The sequence below is a fragment of the Pan troglodytes genome, chromosome 2, assembly GCF_028858775.2.
Source record: "Pan troglodytes isolate AG18354 chromosome 2, NHGRI_mPanTro3-v2.0_pri, whole genome shotgun sequence".
NCBI lineage: Eukaryota > Metazoa > Chordata > Mammalia > Primates > Hominidae > Pan > Pan troglodytes.
This window is the reverse complement of record NC_086015.1, coordinates 17,018,671-17,033,786: the sequence shown is the minus strand read 5'-3', so window position 1 is coordinate 17,033,786 and position 15,116 is coordinate 17,018,671. Positions and strand designations below refer to the sequence as shown.

General features: G+C 56.1%; 1 protein-coding gene across 19 annotated transcripts in view; it reads left to right on the top strand.

The window, feature by feature from the left end:
• Positions 1–15,116, top strand: part of IQSEC1 (IQ motif and Sec7 domain ArfGEF 1) — a 382,735-nt gene that overhangs the window by 252,724 nt on the left and 114,895 nt on the right. For 3 of the 19 annotated variants that reach the window (XM_063806623.1, XM_063806622.1, XM_016940506.4), the window contains exon 1: positions 4,945–5,668. The exons of 12 other annotated variants lie outside the window; for them this stretch is intronic. In XM_063806623.1, the coding sequence (XP_063662693.1) occupies positions 5,601–5,668 (68 nt within the window). In that variant the 5' untranslated portion in view covers positions 4,945–5,600. Of the gene's footprint in view, positions 1–4,944; positions 5,669–7,856; positions 8,529–11,222; positions 12,092–15,116 lie in introns of those variants that run through there. 4 more of the 19 variants (XM_054681521.2, XM_063806621.1, XM_063806626.1 and 1 more) reach the window with 4 other exon arrangements.

Below are 15,116 nucleotides of genomic sequence, written 5' to 3'. Positions count from 1 at the left end.
CCCACTGGCCATCCCTGTGTCCCTGTCACCGTGGATGGAACCTCCATTTTTCCAGTTGTTCAGGCCAGCAACCCAGGCATCATCTTCCACTCCTCTTTTCTCTCTCACCTCCTCATCTTATTGATCAGACATTTCTACCAGTTCCACTTTGAGAATGTCTCTAGAATCCAACCTCTTGTCCTCACCTTCCTGTCCACCACCCCAGTCCAAGCAACAGTTCCTCCCTGGCCCCTGCCTGGCCATTGCCCCCTTGTGGTCTCTTTTCTGCACAGCAGGTAAAGTGAGGCCCTGCAGGCCAAGTCTGGCAACTTGGACGCTGGCCCTTTGTGCTCCATAAGATGGACTTGCGGAAGCTCTTCTCTGCCTTCTTTCCCAGCTCCTGCCCTGAAGTGAGTGCCCAGCCCCTGCCTGCACACTGGATATTAGTGGCCATCCTAGGCCCGAGACAAGATGGTGGAACTCAGGATGCCAGCTGCCTGGGAGGCTGGGAGCCCACTACTGTCCTCCAAGACCCAACGCTCTCAGCACCCTGGACTTTAATTTTTCCATTTGGAAAATGGGCATTCCAGCACCCATCCTCAAAAGGCCAATGCTTCTTGAGAAGGGGGATCCAGGGTTTTGAAGTTCAGCCAACTCGGTGTATGTGCCTTCCTGCGCCTTGCATGGCTCTGGGCACCATTGGAAGACTGCAGATATAAATGACAAGTGATTTATTTTGTTTTCAGCCTCCAGAGCTTTAGCTTTAGAGTCAGATAGGCAGAGCTGGGTTTATATATCATCCTGAGTAACTAACCTCAGCATCTGAACCTCAGTTTATTAATTGGTAAAAAAAAAAAAAAGCTGGGGAGATAATAACTGCTACTTCATAGGGTGATTGTGCAAAGAACTAAGCTACATAGATCTCCTCACCTGCTCATGTGAGCTCTCAGAGCAGTGAGGGAGGGATGCAGAGACAGGTCATCCAAGTGCAGGGAAGAAATGGCTGCAGTCCAGGCTCAGGGAACGGAGAGGATGCAGGGCAAAAAAGGATGGACTCCCAGAGAAGGGAAGTGTATCATCCAGAGAAATGATCTAGTTTATACGCCTTCTTCATGGCACAGCCCACTGTGGGAAATCGTTTTCATTTGCTCCCTTGGTACGGAAGGAAGGCCAGCCCCACCAGGCTCCACAGTTTTGTTCACCAAATCCTCAAGTGATATCTGGCACAGAGTAAGCCAATTAATGAATGTTGACTGGGTGAAGGAACAAGCCAATGGAAAATTGGCTTCCTAGAGGAGGTGTCCTCTGAGTATGAGCCTTGAGCATTGGGTCCTGGTAGGAAACATGGGTCACTACACAAGCTCCCTTGCAGTGTGGCCCGTGATGGGGCTGTGTGCAGGGTGCGATGGGGTTAAGGGAACTGGGCACCTGGGCTGGCAGAAGGGGGGAACCCTAACCAGCCCTGGGCCAGAGGGTTGGGGGGGAGAACAGTTTCATGAACCAGAAAGAGAGAGACCTGGGTGCAAACAGCCACCCATCAGGACTGTGGCTGCCCAGGGGCACAGGAAGCGAGGACAGAGCTGAGGCAACGAGTACCCTGACCTACCATTCTCTCCTCCACCTCCTGACCTCCTGCCAGGGCCGCTGCTGGCCACCCCGTCAGGAACCAGGAGGCAGTGGGAGCCTGGGAGCTGCAGTCCCGGGCCCAGAGCAGACTGGGGCATGTGGAGAATAACTGGGCAATATGTGCAGAATTCCTGGCCCAGGGTGGACAGGCCTGGAGATCTGGGAAGGCTCAGGGGTGTTGTGGTGGAGTGGGGGCCACTTGGGGGTGTCAGGAAGCTCAATGCAGAGAGAAGATGGCAAAGGGCCTTGCCCACCCCACCCTGGTCTCCTGTGGGTGACGGTCAGCATGGGAGAGTGGGTGGAATAGGAGAGGCTGCACGGACCCCCAGTGAGTAAGGAGGGGTCTCATACTGTCACCTGCAGTTCTCCAGGCGGGAGTCGAGTATAGTGTGCCCATTTTGTGGATGAGAGATGTGGAACAGTGGCTTGCCCCTTAAGCCAGAGGCAGAAATTAGAGGGTCTCAAGGCCCTAAGACCACAGGCAGACACATCTCAACAGGCGAGGAGAGGGCACACATTCAGCAAGGCCTAGAGGCCAGACAGAGGCTCATTGACCCTCACTCAGCTTCCAGAGTAGGGGGCACCCCTTCCAGTCCTCATTTCCCCAAGCAGGGTCCCCTTCAACACTGTCCCTCCACTGTGCCTGCTGCCTTCCTCAAGTGCACACAGTCCCTGAGCTGTGCCCTGCCCTCAAAGGCCAAGTTCACAATGGCATCAGCATCTCCCAGGGAACAAATGTGTCCTTCCCTTTGCCTGGGCAGCAGTGACTTCATCCCCAGCAGGCTGTGTGAGTCACTGGACTGAGGTTGGAGGGCGAGCCAGTTCTCTGCAGAGCCCGGCTTTGGCCTTGTGGCTGGGGAGATGGAATGGCTGAGGGGGTGAAGGCTTCCACACAGACCTGCCCTCGCTTCCCCCGCTCTTTCTGGGGCTCCCTGTGTCCTACAGGGCAACTAGCACTGAGCACCTAACACGTGCCCGGCAGTGCCAGGGGCTTTTTAGGTGACAGCTGGTATTTAATGAGTGCACTCTCTGTTTCAGAAACCATTATGAACTCTCACTTCAAGGACTGGCCATGCTGTCCTGCAGACAGTGATGTTGAGAGGTTCAGTCTTATACCCAGGGCCACACAGTTGTGGTATCACTCATTCCTCATCACAGCCTGGAGGGCAGAGATTTTTTATTCCTGTTTTGCAAAGGGACAAACTGAGGCTCTGCAAGAGGAAGTAGCTTGTGTAGGGACAAAGGAGTCAAAGATGAGTAAGGAGTGCCCTGTTCTCAAGGATGAGCCCCTGAGGATGGCAAAGACAGATAGAGTGTGACATGTCCCCGATGAGTGGATGGATGGGTGGATGGACAAATGGATGGACAGATGGGTGGATGGGTGGGTGGATGGACAGATGGGGTAGATGGATGGATAGATGGGTGGATGGATGGACGGATGGGTGGATGGATGATGGACAGATGGGTGGATGGATGATGGACAGATGGGTGGATGGATGGATGGGTGGGTGGATGGGTGGATGGATGGATGAATTAAGGCTCATTTGCAATGAATTCAAATTTACAATGATATGCAGACAACGTATGATATGTGGATGGGTGAATGGATGGACAGATGGATGGATGGGTGGATGGATGGACAGATGGGTGGATGAGTGGATGGGTGGGTGGATAGATGGGTGGATGGATGGATGGATGGATGGATGGATGAATGGAGTAATGGATGGGTGGATGTGCGGGTGAGGGAACAGATGGATGGATGGGTGGATGAGGGGATAAATGAATGTATGATAGGAAGGAAGATGATAGATGGATATGTGAATGGATTAATGAATCCATGGATGATTCATTGGAGAGGAAGGTGTGTGGATGTTTAATATATGAATCAGTGGGTAGAGATAAAGCGGGTAAGCAGAGGCTACTTCCACCCACAAAAGACGTTGTGAAAACTTCCCCTACTAGGAGGACAGGCCAGATAAACATTTGAATGGAGGCCTTAGTCTGTGTGGCACAAGGAACCGAGGCCAGTATGAAAAGTGACAGGGAAGTAATGTCCAAGGGAGAGTTTCCTTAGGTCAGTGGGGTTCCATGATGGAATGGGGAAGCTTAAAGAAAAAACAAGGAATGGGGAGCCTTGAAAGGTAGTGAGCTTCACATCATTGGGGGTGTTCAAGAAGAGGCTGGGCAGCCACTCCCGCTGCATGCTGTGGAGGAGCCCCTGTGGCAGGTGGAGGTCTGCTGTGGTGGCTTGTGAAGCCTCCTCTGATGACAGGGAGAAGAATTTGGGTTTCCGAGTCCCCCAGGGAGGCCACAGCCTTTGTAGAAACCTATCTTGCTTTTGGATTAAAAGTTCTTTCCTGGCTCAGGGGATGGGGAAGCCTGCAGCTGCTAATCCTTGGTGTGGGAATCAGGCTGGAATCTGAGACAGATTTCCCATTCTGCACAGGCCGGGTGGGGGTGCCTGGGGACAGAGCAAGGCTTTGGAGCCCTGGCCCCACCCTCCCTGTTTCTGCAGACAGGTGATGGCCCTCTCTGAGCCTCAGTTTCCCCCGGTGAAATGGAAGCTCTGCTGCCCACTATACATGATGCCCAGGGCCCTGCTGGGTGCCAGGTGCTGGGTGCACCTGCCCTTCTGGGGGACTTCCTGGGGGCTGTAGGTGGGGAAAAGTAGATCTGTGAGTGTTGACCTTGATCCGTGAGTCATTATCCCTGGGGGCCTGCCTGGGAAGCCCCAGCTGCCTGGCCTGGGCTGGGCCTGGGAGCAGCTGGTGGAGACCAGGGTGGGGGCTCAAGCTGGGGCCTCAGTCTGGAAATGCCCCAGACCCAGCCTGGGCCCAGACCCCAAGGCCTTCAGCTGCTCAGAGGCTCCAGCCCTTCATCCCACCCCACTCCATCCCTACAGAGAGGAGCCAGCTTACACCCTGACTCCAGCGTGGGCTCTTAGAGCCAGACTGCCAAGGTTCAAATCCCACCTCCACCAATTCCTAGGTCTGTGACCTAGGGTAAGTGACTTCCTCTATCTGTATCTCAGTTTCCTCACATGTAAACCAACACTAATCATAAAATCCACTTTGTAAGGGCATTGGGAGAACTGGATGAGTTAGTTCTTGGCCTGAGGAGGGCTTAGGCCAATTCCCAGAGCTCCACAAGCCCACAGTAGCCTGAGGTAAAACTAAGGCCGGAGGGGGCTGACCACGCCCAGCATCAAACAGCAAAGAAGTGGCCCAGCCAGAGCTGGAAACCGTCTCACTCACCAGCTGGAGACCCTCGGGGCCAACCACTGTCCAGAGAAGCAGCCCTGATTTTGTCTTTATTTTGCTTTGTGTCAACCCCAGGCTTTCTCTAGGAGTGAGGTGGCAGAGCAGCCCCTTCCTCCACCCTCATCTTGGCCAGCTGGTCGGTGGGCCGGGCTGCAGGCTTTGGGCTGCGGGGCGGGAGTTGGGTTTAAGCCTCTGGGGAAATGGGGAGGATGTGGGCCCGCCCTCGCCTCCCCGCCCGCCTCCCTCTCTCTGAGCTCGCCTCTCCCATCCCAGGCCAGCCTCTGGACGCAGGGCCAGCCCCTGGGCTCCGGCAGCTGAGCTTTTCCTCACCGGCGGACGCCCCTCACCCATCCCGCCCTGAGTGACTCACTGCTCCCCTGGCCTGCAGCCACTGCTGTCTCCTGGCAGGAGGCAGGCGCAAGGTTGTGCAGAAGCCACAGGGTCTAGTGTGTGAGGGCCGCTTGGCCAGGAGGGTCTGGAGCAGCTAGACAGGACCAGGGCACAGAGGCTGGCCGGTGGATAGTGGGGCCTGTGGCTCAGCCCTGCAGTGGCCTGTGGCAGCCGGTGCCTCCTCTTTTCCCTAACTTTGGGGGCTTTTCTTTCTTCTTCCTACCATGAAGAAGGAAGGGACCTGAAAATCCGTGAAGAGAGCCGTTCCCTGGCCAGGAGGAGACGCTGGGTGGTGGGGCAGTGGTGGTGGGCCCCTTGGCCACTCACTCCTCCACCGAGCCAGGCATGAAGGGGGATGGCAGTGCCGTGTGGAGCCTTATGTGGAAGTACTGCATCTCTGTGAGGACACTCAGGTACCGGGACGCGTGCGTGGCTGCTCTGCCTGACTGTCGACTGTTGGGCAGGATGGTTTGCATGGCTGTACAGGGTCCAGGAAGGAGCTGGGATGGAGGGAGCTGGAGCAACTTTCAGTCTCTGGTGGAGCAGGAGGAGGAGAGTGGAACAATGACCAGGGGGTGTGCTGCGTTTGGCTGGGATCCAGAGCACACATTCAGGAAAGGAACGCCAGGGGCAGGTGCAGCATGTGTTACATAACATGCAGGCACAGGGCACAGCTGTGTGACCCTGGCCCTGCCCCACAGCCTCTCTGAGCCTGTTACCCACCAGCGAAATGGGGCTCACACGCGTCCCTTCAGCGCTTGGTGTAGTGATTCCTTCGTATGACTGTAAACGTCAGTCACTAAGTGGCTGAGGGCTCAGCCCGGACTCAGACACCAGGCTGCCCAGGTTTAATGCTGGCTTTGGCATTGTTAGTGGTGTGAGGCGGCTTCACCTCTAGCCAAAGTTTCCCATCTGCAGATCCTTTTAGGATTGTTTTGAGGATTTAGTGAGGTAATACACTCTAAGATCAGGGCCCGGCGCGGTGCCAGCATTCAGTCAGTGTTGGATACGATGACCCTTGCCGTTGAGCTTTCTCCCCAGCTGGACAGCTGTGGGGGGTGGTAGGGGTATCTGGAATGGCGCCTGCATGGTGAGAATGAAAGGGTGGAGCAGAGCTCCTTGGCCCCCTGGGGAGGGGACACCACCTGTGATCGCTGCGGCCTCTGCAGCTGCCAGAAGGAGGGAGACCAGGGCGCAGGAAGCCAGGTCCCCTGTGATCTCAGGCAAGGCTGGGGTCTCCTCATCTGTAAAGGGGAACTACACGGGGCCCGAATTTGTATATGGAAGGGCTTAGGGGCAGCCACCTATTTGGAAGATGTGTTTGTACTTGGATGCCGCCTAAGGGCATATTATTTTATTTAAAGGGGTGGATTTGCAACAGGTAAGGGATTGAAAGATTGTCTCTCTTTCTTTCTGCCCTCACTCTCTGGTGTATAAACTTTATAAACATTCCTTCCTTCCTTCCTTTTTGCCTTCCTTCTATTTCTCCTTCTTTCCTTGTTTCTTTCCTTTCTTCCTTCCTTCCCAAAATACTTGTGACAGCTTACAGAAAATACCTGCAATAAAATAGTTAATAAAAAACATCAGAAGCCAGGCATGGTGGTGCATGTCTCTAGTCCCAGCTACTCGGAAGGCTGAGGCAGGAGGAATGCTTGAGCCCAGTTCAAGGGTAGTGTGCGATGATCATGCCTGTGAATAGCCACTGCACTCCAGCCTGAGCAACACAGTAAGAACTCATCTCTAAAAAAAAGAATCAGGAGTGGAAAAAGCACAATTTAGAATAGGATGTCATGAGCTAGGGTAGAAAAATAGAACAGAACAGAGATATACAGGGTCCTGAGGTTCTTCTGTTGGGGTAAAAATTGCCAAGTTTCCTGGCAGCCAAAGGGAAAGGGGAAACCCAGCCACACAGTTTACTCTCACTGTAATAAGAAACCATAATTACAGTGGCCATAGTTGTCTCTGCTGCTGGGTGAGAGTGCCTGGGGCCCTGGGCCTCAGCCTCAATGGCGGGCCTTGGGCCTGGGCAGGTTTGAGGGAGCAGGGCAGACAGTGAGGGCTAAAGTGTTCTCTTGGGATGAGGATGCCGGCTGGCTGTGGGAAAGGAGAGAGGCAGAGCTCAGCCCTGGAGTGAGTCAGCGGCTGCCTGCCCCTGCCCCTGCCCCTGCCCCAGACCCCCGGGATAGACCTCCTGGGTGGGTGACTTGGGAGCTGGGCCAGGCAGTGGGTGAGTCCTGGACTTTGGTGAGCTCTCTGTGTGCTTTTCCTTGTGACCACAGCTGGATTTTCCTGAGTCCCGTTCTGTCCCAAGGTTTCCAGGGATTGGCACTTTGGAAACCTCAGGGCTTGTTGACAGAATGCAGAGGGCTCGGCACTGGGAGGCCTGCTGTGCCCTGTCCAAGGGTGATTCGCTCGCTCCCTCTTGGCTGCCGTTTGCCCACATGGTCTGTAGGAGAAGCAGCACTGCCTCACAGAGCCTGGCAGACTGGCCTCTCTGTGCCTCAGTCTCCTCATTGAATGGCACGGCCACCTGACAGGGCTGTGGGGCGGGGCCTTACGGGAGGCTTTGTGGCTGTCAAGTGGTGATAGACAGGTAGCTTCACAGGGGTGTCACGAGCACTGGCGGGTGGCCTCCTCACCACCAATGAGAGGAGAGTGGTGGGGTGGGTGTGGGCACCGTAACTGGCACTGGGTTTGTCCCAAACCCACTCTTAGCACCCATAACTGCAAGGCGCCCCTGTGGTTAACTGGGGAGGATGGGCCTTGGGCTTCAAGAGAAGCACTCTGCCCTCCCGACCCCTACCCCATTCTGTTGAGAGCCCCTGAAAGGACTAAGGCCACGCCCCAACCAGCCAGCCAGCCAGGAGCAGGCCCTCTGCGGATCCCAGCCCCCTCGGCTGCCAGGGAAGCCCTGAGTCAGCAGGTCTGCGGCCCAAGGCGGAGCTGCCGGCGGCCACAGGGACAGATTGGAGGGTTGCGATCGGACAGCGCATAGTTTTCCACTTGCGTCTTCAGATTCCCCTCCGAGTGAGCCTGTTGCCCCTGGCTGGGTCCCATTCACATCTGGAAAAGCGAGAGGTGTGTGTGGAGCAGCTGTGCGCCTGCCAGCCCTGGCCCTCTGCCCCGGGGTTTGGCGACCGCAGTCAAGGAGCCGGGAGAAGGGTCTCTGGAACTTTGGCCCGAGGACTCTGAGAGGGACGATCCTGGCTGCAGGCTGTATCCTGGACAGAACAGCTTGGGAGCTGGGCACCCCAGGGTTTAGAGCCCACAACGGTAGGTTGTGAGATGTGCAGCCCTCGGGCAAGTTGCTAAACCTCTCTGGGCTTGTTTCCTCGCCTGTAGAGTTGGGGGGAGCCATGCCAGCTGGGCGGGCTTCTTGGCAGGTCATCACTGGGTTCTGTTGGCTTGGCATCCAGCAGGGTGCATGGTTGTGGCACCCCCTCCTTGTCCTCTGAGTCTCAGCGTGGGGGCTTAGGGGGATAACGTGATGAAGTGGGAAGCACACAGGCTCAGAAATCAGGCCGACCTGAGTTCAAAACTGGGCTCAGCCCCTTCCTACCGTGGACGTGACTTTTAGAGACGTTCTGAAGCTTCCATGAGACGATGCCTGGAAGCCTCCCCCAGCTGCAGTAGGTGCTGCTGAGGCATTGGCTGTTTGTATAACAGGCAGCCTCCCTGAGCCTCTGTTTCCCCACCTGTGAGATGCGTGTGGGGATACAGTAGTTCTGGAGGGCGGATGAGACCCTTTAACCAGCTCCCCACCCCTCCCCTCCCTGCGTCTTCCCTGGCTGGCCTTTCTCTGGGCACTCACCTCTGGGCCCCTGGCAGACAAAGGCCTTGCTCTGGGTACAGGGCAGCGCCCTGATAAATCCACAGCCCCTCTCAGGTCAGGCAGGAAGATCACTTTTGCATCTGGCATTATATCGAAAAAGAAAAATCGTTTTGTGCCTTGAGAGCCAATGGGGCGTTTGAGCCTCTTCATGGGCCAGGGCAGCTCGCTTGGAACACATGGGGCCCAGGGTGCTGGTTGGTAAGGAGTGGGGTGGCCTTGGCTGCCCTGGCCCTGCCCCCCTCTGCCTTCCCACCGTGGTTGCATCTGGGCAGGAGGGCCGTGAACAGCTCAGCTGGCAGCCAGCCTTTGAGAGCTTCCAGGGAGCTTCCTGGACAATTAGCCATCTGATGCCCCTCTGCAGGAGGGCCAGTGGGCGTTCCTCTTGGGACAGAGTGCTCACCACCTCCCAGCCTGGGCCATGCCTAGGCAGCTCTGATGCAAGGACATTTGTTCCCACTTGGAACTGGCACCATCCTTCCTACGGTGCTCACTGCCACCCACCCACACACTGAAGTGGCCTGGCCCTGTGCTCTGAGCCTCACAACCCATCTGCTCCCCAGCTCTGGACAGCCTGCAGAGACCAGGACTCCCTGAGGCTGAGGAAGGGGTCACCAGCCTCCTCCCCACCCACGCCTTCTGGACACACCCTGGCTTATGCTGTCTATCTCCGGGAAGAGCCCAGAGCTGAGTTTGGGATGGGCAGGAGGTCCTGGGCAGAGCAGAGCAGAGCCGCCACTTCTCTGGCTCTGGGCACTGCCTGGAGCACACATAAATTCCCTTATGGCTGCTTTCCCCTTTCACCTGTGGGCCTCACCATTGCCTCAGCCCTGCCAGCCTCACCTCCCTCTCCTCGGTTTCCATCTCTGCTAGTGACTGCCGCCCCCTCTCCCTGCATCGAGTCTTCGTTCAGGGGATGAAGACCTGCTCTGTGCCTGACACTGTGCCAGGTGCTAACTATCCATTCCCACATCCAGCCAGCTAGCGCCCACCCTGTGAGGAGCACTGTCCCACAGCACAGAGGAGGACCTAGTCCAAGGCTTTGCGTTATTGGTTTCCTCACCGGAGTTGTGGGTGAGGCTCTTCTTGGCAAGCACCACAGGGCAGCACTTGTCGCTCAGAGCCCAGCAGCAAGGCGGCATGGGCATGAGCCACTCTGACACATGGGAAGAGGCTTTCTTCCGCTGATCAGCAAGTAGTTTGCTGAGCACCTATTGTTTGCTGGCCCGGGCTAGACCCTGGGGATACAGCAGTGAGTGAGGTAGACACTCAGGCCTCCTGGAGCAAATAGATGTTCAGGTGAGAGAGAAATGATAAAGAGAAAATAAACAAATGAAGATGCCTTCAGGCAAATATCAGTGCCAAGAAAATAAAACAGGGAGGGATGACAGAGTGATCAGGGGAGAGGGAGCCACATGGCCTGGGGAGGTCAAGAAGGGCCTCTCCCAGTGGCCGTCAGTGGATGAATAGATAAACACAATGTGGTCTGTCCATAGTGTGGAATATTATTCAGCCACAAAAAGAAATGAAGTTCTGGCACGTGTTACAGCACAGGTGAACCTTGAGGACATCATGCTAAGTGAAAGAAGCCAGACAGAAGACCACAGAGCGTATGGTCCTGTTTCTAGGAAATGTCCAGAACAGGCAAATATATAGAGACGGGAGGTAGGTTTGCCGTGATCCAGGGCTGGGGAGGGGTTCTTTTTGAGTGATGAAAATATGCTAAACATAGATAGTGGTGACAGTTGCACCCCTCTGGGAATACACTATTAATAAAATCATTGAACTATACATTTTAAATGGGTGAGTTGTATGGTGTGTGAATTATATCTTAATAAGACTGTTTGAAAAGAAAACAAAGACTCGTCTGCGGTGGTGGCCTTGCGTTGAGAGTGACAGGGTGGAGTGAGTTTGTGAGGACCTTGGGGAAGAGCAGGCAGAGAGAGCAGCTGGTGTAAGGACCCTGAGGTCTGTGTTCACCTGCAGGAGGAGCACAGAGGAGGAGGCCGGCAGGAGTCGAGAGGGCGGGAGGAGCAGTCCCCATGGTGGCAGGGCCAGATCCTGGAGAGGGCTTGAAAGTTGACTGGGGCGGGAGAGCCACGGCTGGGTAACATCGCTGTGCTTTCTGTTTTAAAACCGTCACCCGGGCTGCTGTGAGGAAATGAGACTGTGGAGAGGGAGTGGTGGGGCGTTGGGGGCAGGGAAGGCCGGTTGAGATGTGGCGGCTGGCCACTGTTTAGATGAGAGATGACAATTGAGACCCAAAGAAGGAGACAGACAGACTGGCTGGCGGTCGCAGTGGGAATTCAGACAGGGACAGAGCACTCCTGGCGGAGAGGAGGCTTCCTGGAGGAGGGGCCTGGGCCCGGACACTGGCAATGTCAGGATGGGCTGGTGGCGGCTCTCCAGATGGCACCCCTGTGGGGGATGTGGGGGGCCCTGCCTGGCCATGGGGAGACAAGACTGGCCACCTTACCCTGGCACCACCCCTGGGTCCCCTTTGGGCCCAAGCTGCTAAGTAAGTAGGGCACCCTCTCTCCAGGGACCCCTGTCACACTACTTTATGCTGCTGGCTCCAGCTGGCCCTCCGTGAGAGTGCAGTGCCCATGTGACCAGAGACCCAGCAGGGGCCGGCACTCTGAACAAAGCAGTCTGCCTGGAACTTAAGTGGCCCTGAAACACGATCAGCCACCAGAGACTGTCCAGGGAGGTGGTTGTATTATTTATTGACTGGGGCCTGCCCAGTGAAACCATTTGGGTTTGCCGGACCTGGAAGGAGCCCCCTCAGCAGTGCCTGGGGGCCTTTTGGAGGGCAGGTGGGCGGGGGCCCCAGGGTGCCTGGCACCCTCTCCCCTGGGTGTGGTTTCCTGGATGCCGACTGAGCAGGGAGGAAGTCAGACGTCAGGACCTGCTGTGGGGATGGACCCACAGCTCATCCCCCGGGGCCGCAGAGGCAGGCCAGGCACTGGAGTTCCAGGGACACCTCCGCCCCCTCCACTTTGAGACTGTGAGTACCACCCACCTGGCCCGGGGAGGGGACCTCAGCAGCCCTGAGAAACCTGTGAGGGGCTGGCGACTGTCAGGGCAGCCTGCCGTGGTGAGGGTCTTGGGGGCTGTCGTCAGAGTTTTCACTGTTTCTCAGAGCTGTATTCTGTGACCCGTTTCTCACTGCCTGGAATGCACACAGGCCCGCCCTGGGCCCAGGAACACCAGGTGTTTCCCCACAGCCGCAAGGGGAAGTTCTTTAGCTCCCCTGCGCGTTAGACCAGCCCCAGGCCCCATTAGGGTTGAGAACCAGGGCCCCGCAGCCCACCTGGATGGCTGGGAGTGTTGGGTCGCTGCCTACGGCCCTCACAACCACCCTGAGAAAGATGGACTCTTGACAATGCCCAGTTTACAGCCGAGTAAACTGAGGCCCTCAGAAGTCACACAGAAGTCAGAAGTCCTCAGAGGCCCTCAGAAGTCACACAGTGGCCCAGGGCTCCTGGGGCATATTTGGTGTGTATCCTTCCCACACTGCTGCCCCCCTCAACCCTATGGTGCATAAACTTTGAGCAAATGGAGGTTTATGGCTGAGGGAACACAAGGCTTCCCCAGGCTGTGCTGAGGAGACACTGCCTTACACAAGTCTTCCCTGCCCCAGGCTCCCTGGGGCCATTTCCCATCTGGCAGTAGCCCAGTGTGTGTCCCCCCAGGAGCCCCTTGACCCACTGACAAGTTCAGTATCTTTCTGAAATGATCCAGAGTGGAACCTTGAGGATCTGCAGATCCCTAGGGCTGGGAGTGTGTTGGGGGATGTTCCCTGGGTTCTGAGCTGTAACCCCTGAGCCTGACCTCTTGGGGTCCCTGGGCCAACAGCCCCTGGCTCACTGGGGTCATCAGGGAGTTCAACAGATGGGTCAGAGGAAGCTTTTACCGACCCAGCCTCAGGGAGCAGCCTGGGAGCTCTCACTCCCAGCCAAGCCTCTCCCACCCCAGCCCTGGCTCTTGGGGGCAGGCAAGACAGATAGCCCTTTCCTTAGGACTGGAGCCCAACCAGTGGCAGATGGAAAAAGTGAGGCCCAGTGATAAGGAAGCAATGGGCACCTTCACCCCTGCCCCCACGCTGCAGACAGAAGGCTGCTCAGTGCCCTGAGGGGTCAGTCACTCTGTCTCAAATCCCAGCTCCCCAGTGTGCCCCAGCCATGTGACATGGGACAGATGTCCCAACATCGCTGGGCCTGGGTTTCCATATAACCCATAGCGAAAGTCCTCCCTTCCGGGGTTGTTGTGAGGCTTAGATGGGGAAGCAGGCCTCTGTGGGGAATCTCCCTGTGGGCGTAGGTGACTCTGGGTTCCCATCTCACTGAGAGATTTACCAGGGCACAGTGCCCCTCAGGCTGGTTAGGGGATGCTTGATGACCCCAGTGAGCCAGGGGCTGTTGGCCCAAGGACCCCGAGAGGTCAGGTTCAGGGGTTACAGCTCAGAGCCCAGGGCTCTGGCCTCCAGCTCAGCTACCTCCAGCAGCGACCTGCCTTTGTTGGGCGCCAGGGCTCAAGCTGGGGAGCCTGGCCAGGTGGCTGCCCACACCTGTGTTCAAGGCCCATTTCGGTCCAGCCCAGCAGAGGCACAGGGCAGATCAGAGCCCCTGCTGCCTGCCTGGGGACCTCAGGGGAGCCCATCCTGAGGCCTCATGTCCTCACCTGTGAAATGGCCAGGTGTAACCAGGAGCCTTTAAGCACTCCATGACTCTGTGCAGAGTTTCATGCACATCATTCATTTGTTAATTCAGTCATTCAACAAACATTTATTGGGCACCTACTGTGTGCCAAGCACTGTCTTGTCTCTGAGAGTACAAAGGTGATAAACCAGATAAACCATCCCTGCCCTTCTTGGTGTTGGGGAGTCAAGCAATATATGACTAACGCAGTGCATGCATGATAGGTCATGGGGGTGACATGTTCTGTGAAGGAGAGTAGGGCAGAGGAAGGAGATGGGCGCAAGGAGGGGTAAGCGGTTGGTTGTATTTTATTTTAATGGACACATGTCACCTATTAGAAAACACCTGTAGGCCATCAGGCAGCTGAGGGTGGGTTGGAGGGTCCACACTGTGGCCTTCATTCCCTGAGTCCCTTGTGGGCTAGGCCAGTGTGAGCTGTCCTCTGACCTGCATGCAAGGGTGAGCTCATTAGCCCCATCTGATGGACTTGCAAACCAATGCCCAAAAATCCCAACCAGTGTAACTCCAGTGGCTTCTGGGAAAGAGGTGAGGGGACTCCGCCGGCAGAGTGGGTATCTGGACCGTACTCAGCGTGTGGGAGCATTGAAGTGGCTATCAGCCGGGCCTGGGGTGTGGTCAGGCTGTGGTTAAGAGCCCAGACCTTGGGAGGCCAAGGCGGGCGGATCACTTGAGGTCAGGAGATCGAGACCAGCCTGACCAATATGGTGAAACCCCATCTCTACTAAAAATACAAAAATTAGCCGGGCGTGGTGGCGCATGCCGGTAATCCCAGCTACTTGGGAGGCTGAGGCAGGAGAATCGCTTGAACCTGGGAGGCAGAGGTTGCAGTGAGCCTAGGTCGTGCCACTGCACTCCAGCCTTGGACACAGAGCAAGACTGTCTCAAAAAAAAAAAAAAAAAAAAAAAAAAGCCCAGACTTTCATGGGAGTTTCTGTTCCACTGCTTTCGTAGCTATGTGACCTTGGGTGTGTTGGGTCCCGTCTCTGAGCTTCACTTGGTCAGTGAGGGCTGTCTTAGTAGCAAGTGACAGAAAATCCAAACCTAACGGGCATAAGCAGAAAAGGGGTTTCATTGCCTCCTGGAACTGAAAAGTCTGGAGGGTAACTAGCTTCGGGAATGGCGGAATCGCAGTGTTCATATATGGATTTGGACTTTTCAACTCTTACCTCTGCTTTCCTTCCTACTGTCTTCACTGTGAGGCAGGCCCTCTCCATGTGGGCATCCCTGGCTCTGTGCCCGGCATGTAGCAAGTGCTCAGAAAACATTAGGCATTTCCTTTCATTCGGTCGTCACCAGCCCTGTGACAGGCCA